At 33.5% G+C, this 9970-nt stretch overlaps 1 protein-coding gene across 1 annotated transcript; it reads left to right on the forward strand.

Annotated features, from left to right (window-relative positions):
* Positions 1-704: 704 nt before the first annotated feature.
* LOC115696483 (berberine bridge enzyme-like 8) lies at positions 705-2172 on the forward strand. Its single transcript, XM_030623383.2, has one exon. It carries the CDS (start codon positions 705-707, stop codon positions 2163-2165), a length of 1461 nt encoding a protein of 486 aa, XP_030479243.2. The 3' UTR covers positions 2166-2172.
* The last annotated feature ends 7798 nt before the right edge of the window (positions 2173-9970 follow it).

Here is a 9970-nt window from a genome sequence, read left to right on the forward strand (position 1 = left end):
CAAAAGGAAACAAAAAAAGAAAAGAAAAGAAACCCTTCATAACGAGTGTTAGAAATTTTCCACAAAAAAGAATAAAAATAGACACATAACAATCTTGTAAACCAAAAAGTAAAACAAATCTATGTTACCTATTTTGCAAAAAGAACAAGAAAAAAAATTTATGTTACTTAATGTTATTAATTCCTTATTTCAAGACAATTATATCCTAATGCACAAAAAGAAAAAACAATAAAAAGAAAATTCATAGCCATTGATAGCAATTTTCCACACAGAATAGCTTGTTAACTAAAAATGGAATCAAATCTATATATGTTACCTAATTTCTTACTTGATGACAGCGTATCTTAATTCAAAAATAATAATAATAATAATATAATAATAATAATAATAATAATAATAATAATAATAAATTCATTATCATTTTCAGCTCACCAAATATTTTTGATGACTAATGAAAGCTCATTTGCGCACACATATTTGTAGCACACATATATATAGCACATACATATAGTGTCAAAATCATCATTTGAACAAGTAGTTCCTACATTTTGACAAAAGCAATACATTTCAATCCAAATATGCATATTACACTACTTCGAGACTTAATATTTTTCACTCTGTCATTCATTTTTCTCTCACAATTTTCTTCATCAACACCTTTAAACGAGTTCCTAGAATGCTTCCAAGAAAACTCTGATAAATTCATGTCAAACATTATCACTCCACAAAACTCAACATTCCAATCCATTTTACTCTCACGCATCCACAACAAAAGATATACCACACTCCAAACCCCTAAACCCCTTGCCATCATACAACCCAACCGCGAGACCCAAATCAAAACCATAATATTATGCGCCAAACAGCACAATCTTCAGCTTAGGATTCGAAGTTGCGGTCATGACTTTGAGAGCCTCTCATCGGTCTCTACTGTCCCATTCATCATCCTCGATATGCTTAACTTTCGATCCATCAACATAAACTATAGTGATGAAACTGCTTGGGTTCAAGCTGGTGCCAGCCTTGGCGAGCTGTACTATAAGATAGGGATGACTAGTCCAATCCATGGGTTCTCAGCAGCGCTATGTCCTGGGGTTTGTACTGGTGGACACATTAGTGGCGGAGGATATGGACCAATGATGAGAATGCATGGACTCACAATTGATAATGTCTTAGATGCTCGACTAATGGATGTGAATGGTGACGTACTTGATAGGAAATCAATGGGAGAGGATGTATTTTGGGCAATTAGAGGAGGAGGTGGTGCAAGTTTTGGTGTTATCATTTCATGGAAGATCAAATTGAGTCGTGTCCCACCTAAAGTAACAGTTTTCAGAGTAAAAAGGACTGAAGAACAAGGCTCCTTTGAGGCTATCCATCGTTGGCAATATGTGGCTCCTAACTTGCCTAAGGAGATATTCATTAGAGCAGAGTTGGATGTGGTAAACAAAACCATTATGGTATATTTCATTGGGCATTACTTGGGCCAAGCTCAAGACCTTGTTTCTCTTCTAGAACAAAGATACCCTGAATTGGATTTGAAGAAAAAAGAGTGTTTCGAAATGAGTTGGGTGGAATCCACTGTTTTTTGGATCGATGGTCACCCTGCTGAAAAAATAACATCATTGGATGAGTTGCTTGTAGCCCAAAATGGAGCTGTTGACTTTTACAAGGTGAAGTCTGATTACATTAAAAAGCCTCTTACAAAGCAAGCATTGAAGAGATTATGGAAAATGACGATCAAGATTGGTCATGTTTCGATAAAATGGAATCCTTATGGTGGGAGAATGAGCGAGATTTCAGAATGGGAAACGCCTTTCCCTCATAGGGCTGGAAATTTGGCTTTAGTGCAATATTACGTATATTGGAATGAGGATGGAATTGATGTAACGAATTATTACATGAATCTTTCAAGACAATTGTACAAGAAGATGGCTCCCTATGTTTCAACCAATCCTAGAGAAACTTTCTTGAATTATCGAGATCTTGAAATTGGAGAAAATCCAAATAATCAGACGTTCTTAAAGAAAGCCATTATTTATGGAACAAAATATTTTAAGGGTAATTTTGATAGGTTGGTGAAAGCAAAAACATTTATAGATCCAGGCAATTTTTTTAGAAATGAGCAAAGTATTCCGCCTCTTCAGACAACAAATTCAGTATAGAAACTAATTTTATGCATTTCTTCTGAGAAAAAAAATAGTGTAGCCCACTAATAATAATATGTTGCTTTTTTTAAAATAATAATAATAATAATAATAATGATAATAATATATTCAACTCAAAATTATGCTTTTCAGTTTTCATTTTTAATCTTTAAAATTTTTTGTTATGAGAATGAAGTTATGCTTTTAGTTTTATTTTATTTTTTGAAACAACAATGCTTAATTTAAGAAAAATATTGAGGGGGTGCTAAGTACCCGTTATAGGTACATTTCATTATAAGTGCCACACATTTTTAGAAAAAAAAAAATTCTGTATTTTATAAGGGAAATTTCACTATTTGATCCTAATAAAACACCCCATATCAAAATTTATACCTTCCACTAATTTGTACAAAACAATTCCACTATTACTCATTTCTACCCAAAATACCCCTCAAATTTAATTTTCCTATTCTCTCTCTCTTTTCGTCTTTCCCTTTCTTTCCCTCTCTCTCTCTCTGTCGTTCCCCCTCTCTCTCTGTCGTTCCCTCTTCGACGACGACCCAACGACCACCCGTCGCACCACCACGACCACGACCCCACTCCAGCCATCCACCCACGACCCCGACCCATCCCTCTTTTTCTCTTTCTCTCTCTCTCTTGGTGGGTAGCAAAATCGACCTGTGCCCGTCGAAACCACCACGAACTACCACCAACCACCACGAGCCACCACGAACCGTCGCCACCACCACTACCCGTGGTCGTCGACACCGAACAGAGGCCATCGCCACCACCACGAATTGCATTCAAAGGTAAGGTTTTTTTTTGAAAAAAAATATATTTTTCATAGTTTTGAATGCCAATTATTGCATGTTGTTGAGATTAGTGGATTTTTTTATAGATTTTGTGCTCTTTAGGTTGTAGATGTTGGTGTTTCAATGGTATCTGTGATTGTTACAGGGTTATCGATGACATGTCGATAGAATATCGATAGGATGTCGATAGAGTTGGTGTTTGTTTACATTGCATTGCAATTATTGTATGTCGTTAGGATGTCGATAGCATATCGATAGAATATCGTGTATTGCTGTTATTGTATGTCGATAGAATATCGTGTGTATGTCGATTGAGGGTTTAGCTTATTTTTTGCCCTTAATTGTCGACAGCTTGTCGACAGTATGTCGATGTGTTGTCGACAAGATTAGGATGTTGCTTTTAAGTGTATTATAGAGTGCATATCATCAGGATGTCGATATTATGTCGACATGTTGTGAAATTGTTGTCTTCTTGAAATTGTCAATATGTTGTCGACATGTTTTAATTTATATTGGCTGTTTGATGATGTCGACATAATATCGACATGATGTCGATATTATGTCGACGATTTGTTAATTTTTTGGCAGTAATATTGATTTGTTATTTATTTTTTCAGATGGCTCCTAGACTCATAATTCTAAAAGTTGCCAAAACGGCTTTCCTTCGTCGTGTTATTCAAGTTGTACTCCTCAAACCGAGACTTGATTTTCGCAAAAGTTCCAGTGCTTCTGTATGTCACGCGGCCAGTAAAATGCTCCGATGCTGGAATTATGAGTCTGGGAGCCATCTGAAAAACTAAAAACTAAAAAAATGTTAATGTCAAAAAATTTAAAAAAATAGTCGACAAAATATCGACATCCTGTCGATATTCTGTCGACATTATCAAACAGTAAGCAAGAACATAATTTGTTCGACAGCATATCGACATACCATCGATATGCTGTCGACATTCCAATAAAATCAACCCAACACAACATCACACAATATTATCGACATTGTGTCGACATTGTGTCGACATGGAGTCGATATATCACATAGAAATTAACAGCATAAAGTGTCGATAACATATCGACATACAATCGACATGTTGTCGACAACAAATTAAAATAATGAATTTACATTGTGTCGACAACATATCGACATACAATCGACATATGGTCGACTAAATGAATTTAAACACTAAATCCAGTTCAAAAAAATTTCACTCAACATCTGTCGACATTCTATCGACACACTATCGACATCCTATCGATACACTTTAACACACAGAAATTTCTAAAGGTCATTTTGTCGATATCCTATCGATATCTCATCGATAACATTGTTTTTTGGCCGTGGATCGTCGTGGATCAATGTGGAACTGTGTGGGTCGTCGTGGGTGGTTCGGTCGCGTCGTGGGGGTGAGTCGTCGTCCTCAGTTGCGTCTGTGGGTTTAGTCGTGGGGTGGGTTTAGTCGTCGTCGTGGGGTCGCGTCTGTGGGTGGGTCGTCGTCGTCGACGTCTGGGTTTAGTCGTGGGGGTGGGTCGGTTGAGATATTGGTGTGGTGTGGGGGGTGGGTCGGTTGACAGAGAGGAAGAAGAGAGAAGGACGAAGAGAGAGAGTGAGAAGAGTAAGAGTTAAGGAGGGAAAATTAAAATAAAAGGGTATTTTGGGTAGTTTTGGAAAATAATGGAATTAATTTGTATAAATTAGTGGAGGGTATAAATTTTGAAATGGGGTATTTTATTAGGGTCAATTAATGAAATTTCCCTTTTATAATAAATAATAAAATATCGTTATAGGTACATGACATATTCTCTCATCCGGACAGCAGGCCTTATTTTGATAGTCGGTAGGTCTTAGGTTACTTTTAGTATTAATTTTAGCTAGATTGAGTTTAGTATATTTTTAATTGAATTTTAATTGTGTTTGGAGCATTTTTACGCTTGTTATCTTTTATATTTGCAGATTTAAAATAAAAGAAGATTAGAAAAATATCAGAGGAAAAAGATGGAAAAAAAGATAAAATTATCTCACAAAAAGATGATATTTAAAATAGAGAAAATTACGCAAAAGAATAAAGCTGAAACTTCAAGCCTGAATTCGACTATCTTCTGGTTATATTTTGGAAAAAGTCAAAACATAAAATTTCTAGATCTCTCTTTTATCTTTCCGGAACATCTTGAATCGTCCGATTCCGAGAAATATCGAGAGAGTTATGGCAAAATTACTATCAGTCAATGCAGCAGAAAAATCACCGTCAAAATGTGAAATTCCAACACGGGCCGCGGCATGATAAAGCTGGGCCGCGGCCCGCCCCCCTAAACAACACAAAAATCAAATTTATTTGTTTGACGTGGGTTTTGGTGGTTTTCTAATTCGAATAGGCATTTAACATGTGCGTTTTTCTATCGTTTAAGTCCCTAAAAGCATATATAAAGGGTGAACTGGAGTTGATTTCAGTCAAGCAATTTTTGAGGGAAAAAGGAGTACGAATTTCAAAGACAGAAGTCAATACTGGAGGCATTTTGCAAAGGTTTTCAACATTATTTTATTCTCTATCTTCTTCTCTTTCTTAAAGTTAATATGTGTGATTTTGCTTCCATGAACATGTGTAGCTAAACACTTGATTAGGGTTAGATGGATGTTGTTTGACATTGCTTTATGGTTTTAATATGATTTATTTTTCCCCTAATTTCTATGTATTCTATTTCATTCTTTCTTAATTACTTTTAATTGCTTGGCCATCAATTAACAGTTTTATGATTTCGATGCGAGATTTAAGAAGTGAGTGTCGATTATGCTATAGTGAAATAGAATTGAATTTCGATATAGGACGAGAGTACCTGTATGTTTTAGATAGCTTATAGGGTTTCTATGTTTAATGCATGTTGCATGTTAAATTTATCACGAGAGTAGAAAGTTTGCATATAATTGAGATTTATAAATCTTAGAAGACTATAAATTACCTTAGTAAACCTGCTATTGCATAGAAATAGGGAGATAATCATATTAGGTCATAATCAATAGATACAATTAAAATCGAAGCCCTAATTTTTATTAACTGTTAATTTGTTTATTTCCTTAAATTGTTTCTCCTATCACTGTTATTTTTCTAGTTTTAACCTATTCTTAATTTTTATTTAACCAAATAGAAGTAAAAGTTCAATTTAACGTACTTAACTACAATCCTCGTGGGATTGATCTCACTCTTGGTGAGTCTACTACTTGTAAACAATACGTGCACTTGCGTGTGCAAAATATCACAATACTAGGCAACAATTTTTGTAATTAACTATTTTGTTAAGTGGCTATAATTTTAAAATAGGATCCTGAATTATGTAAAGAATTTATATATATTCAAGTTTAAAGTTTAATTATAATAAAAATTTAAATTATTCACATTTTTTTTCCATAAACCCTTTGATTAGTAAATGAGTGCACATATTAAAAAATTACGGTAGCACGCCTTAACTAGTAGGGTGCTACATTATTAGTTTTTTTTAATTCACTTGTTAAAGTTTCTCAGAGAATATGATTCTTACAACTTCTACTTTGCGAATCTAATAATGTTGATGGCTGGGAACATGATCTATAATTATGGAATCCTTACTTTCCTAATGGATCGAATGTTAGTTCTCTTTATGTGTTAATTCTAAAAGTGGAAAGTTGCGTGCAAATTTAGATAGAATTTAAATTATACTTCCACTAGTGAATTAGTGATACTAAAGGATAAAGAAATAATTGCAAGGTGTTAGGCTATTTTTAGCCTACGTTTTGGGTCACTTTTTATAGTTGTTTTTTCCTTTGTTATTATTTTTGGAATGGAATTACGCTTGTTTTCTTTGGTTTCAGGTTTCACACTTGGAATGTATAAATTGATCAGATTTCAGAAAATAATAATCTATAGAATAGAGAAAATTTTGCAAAAAAAATAAAGTTGAAACTTAAAGCATAAATTTGACTATATTATGATCATATTTTAGAAAAAGTCAAAACAAAGCAGCTTTAAATCTCTTCTTCCTCTTTCCAACGCATTTTGAATCAACTTATTTGAAGTTCGTATGTGAAAGTTATGCATATTTTACTGAAAGATGCTAAAGCTGTCAATTTGCTTCAGTAGTCGTGACCACCATTTTCTATGGTCATGACCCTTTTTCATGGTAGCGATTATGGAGTTTGGGCAGAAAGCTTTGTTTTTTTTTTTTTAATTAGCCTATGGTCGCGACTATGCTTTAGGTAGTCGTGACTATGGGCTGAAGACGGAATTTTTGGGCAGTTAATTTCACCATTCGAAGTTATCTGCATTATTTTCTATATAAGGTTTCGTGTTTTAGAAGTAAAATACTCAGAAATTAAACCCTAGAACTGAAGAAGGAGGCAAAGGAAGCAATTGTGGCGACCCAGAGCAAGATCACCAACTAGTTCTTTCTTCTCCCTTTTATGTTTATATATTAATTTCTGTTTCAATTTTTATGGATGTGAACATGAGTTTTTTGAGCTAAATTCCCAATTTAGGGATGTGATGAATGTTAGATGATTTTTCTTCGATTCAGTTAATGTGATTGTTAGTTTTTCTTCCCTATATTGTGTAATTTGTTCTTATTTGTTTTAATTATATATTTTAGACTGACCATCTTAAATGTGATTTATAATCCTAATATAAAATCATAGAAGTGAATATTAGGAATGCTCTAATAGGATAAATATAAGTTTGGATATAAAACGAGAGTATTTACATAGCTTAAGTGATTTTTAGATTATGAATTTAATGGAAGTTATATGTTAATTTACTTAAGAGATGCACGTAGATAATATATGATTTAGGACCTTAATGATCTGAAAAGAGTTAGGGTTAATTTGATAATCTCTCATCACCGAGAGAGAGAACTAATAAATAACACTAATAATTGGAAAACTAAACTAACAGGATTCATATTCCTAAATATTCATCCATAATTCATTACACTTTTTATTATTATTTTCCTGCTTTTTAATTTTTAGTTATTTATTTATTCAACCTTATTATCGATTCTGCCAAATAGAATCAAGAATTTAGTTGATTGGTACTTAACTACAGTCCACGTGGGAGCGATCTCACTTATCCGAGTATTACTTGTTAAAACGATACATATACTTGCGTGTTGGATTTATCACAACAAGTTTTTGGCGCCGTTGTCGGGGACTGTTTTAGTTGATATCAATATAGTTGAATTTTATTTTAATTTGGTTTTTTTTATTTAATTTTGCTGATGTTTTACTTAATGTGTTTGACCTGCAAGGTAAATCTCAATGATATACCTTGTGAATTTTGTCCAATAACACAATGAGCCCTTCTATTCTGCTTGGGGGAGATTTAAGGAGCTCGGTGAGAGATGTTATCCCAATTTGTCAAGTGGGTATTTTACTCTATTCTTCTATAATGGACTTGATGATGAAACAAGAAGTTGGGTGGATAATGGAGCAGAGGAAACTGGAGAGTCTTTGTTAAGGAGAGGCCATGAAGTCATAAATTTGTTGAATGACATGGCAGATTTTGACTACGATTGGCACTGGGATCCATCACTTCCGGATTGGACTCACCAATACCCTCCTTATTGTCCAAACTCACCCCAACCAATTGAAGAAGAGGAGAATATACTATCACTTCCAGAAGAAATTAACCACTTGCCAAACATGGTAAGATCTCTATGTGATAATCTAAAGGTGCATAATTCAGAGTGTTTTAAAGACAATAACTCAAAGAAAGAAAGTTATGAGAGTTGTTTGAATAGTGTAGAAGCACCATTAGATGAATACGTAGAAGAGGTTGAGCCTGGAATTGAAGAAAAAGAATCCCTTGAAGTGGCTGAAAATTTGGGTACATTGGATGCTTGCTCAACAAATGATGATCTCAATTTAGTGAATGAAGAAATGTCCATCCTCAATGATGAAATTATTGAAGATCAAATCACAGTCAAAGATGTGGCTGGTCATGAGGAAACTAAACAACCAATTGAGAGGTTATTTGAGAAAAGCAAGAAAGATGTGTCATTGGTAGTAGAAGAATCACTTGTAGTTGTTGATTTGAGGTCATCAGCACCACTATATTATGAATCACCAATGGATCTTTATTTTCCATTAATGTTACATTCGTCATACTATATATCCTATACGAGCTACTTAAGGTTTCTCCCCAAGCCCATCATCCAAAGCCTTGTGATGTTAGTGTTGTTTTTAATTCAAACTTATCATATCAAGCTTGAGGGCAATTACAACAACTTTCAAGTTGTCTTTCAAAGAAAAAAAAATTATATGTATCAAGAAATATTTAATTTTGTTTAAATTATATGTAAAAAAAATTATATATAAGAATAGATATACATTAGATTTAATAATTTTTGAAATATATGTGTAATATATGTATTAAATATTTAAATTATTATTTTGTTTACATTAAAATTTTAATTGTATATATAATTTTTAAAATGTTTTATAAATATGTGTAGATTGCATTAGATCGATTACTTTTGCATGTCAGTTAACATCCAATCTGCACAAATGCAGATTTTGAATTTTCCAATCTAATCCCATCCACACAAGTTTACGAATTGAATTGAATTGGTTCGTACAATTGAATTGGATTGGCAATTCTTTAAACATCCCTATCGTTAATTGTGCGAGCAAGAAAAGACGATCTTGTGCTATACTCCGGTGATCTCTTTCCTTTCGAGGCACGCAAACTCCCATCGTGTCTCAGATCACATTCCGTGAATCGAAAGGGGAAGCCTACTCATCCATCAGCTCCTCTCGTAGATCGGTGCAGTTTTACAAAGCGTCTAAGCATAGTTCACTTTGCAACTAAATATAAATTATACACACTTTAACTTAGTAACTATTACCAAATTCCGCTAATTTGCTAATGACATTGCTCTAATTAATTTATTAATTATTTTTTTTAATTGAAAATTAATTAATTAGTTGCTATTATTTTATCGTTTGTTTTATTAACGAGTTTAATTCAATTCCGAAGATTTCTCTCTCTTCAATTA

The sequence above is a fragment of the Cannabis sativa genome, chromosome 7, assembly GCF_029168945.1.
Source record: "Cannabis sativa cultivar Pink pepper isolate KNU-18-1 chromosome 7, ASM2916894v1, whole genome shotgun sequence".
Lineage (NCBI taxonomy): Eukaryota > Viridiplantae > Streptophyta > Magnoliopsida > Rosales > Cannabaceae > Cannabis > Cannabis sativa.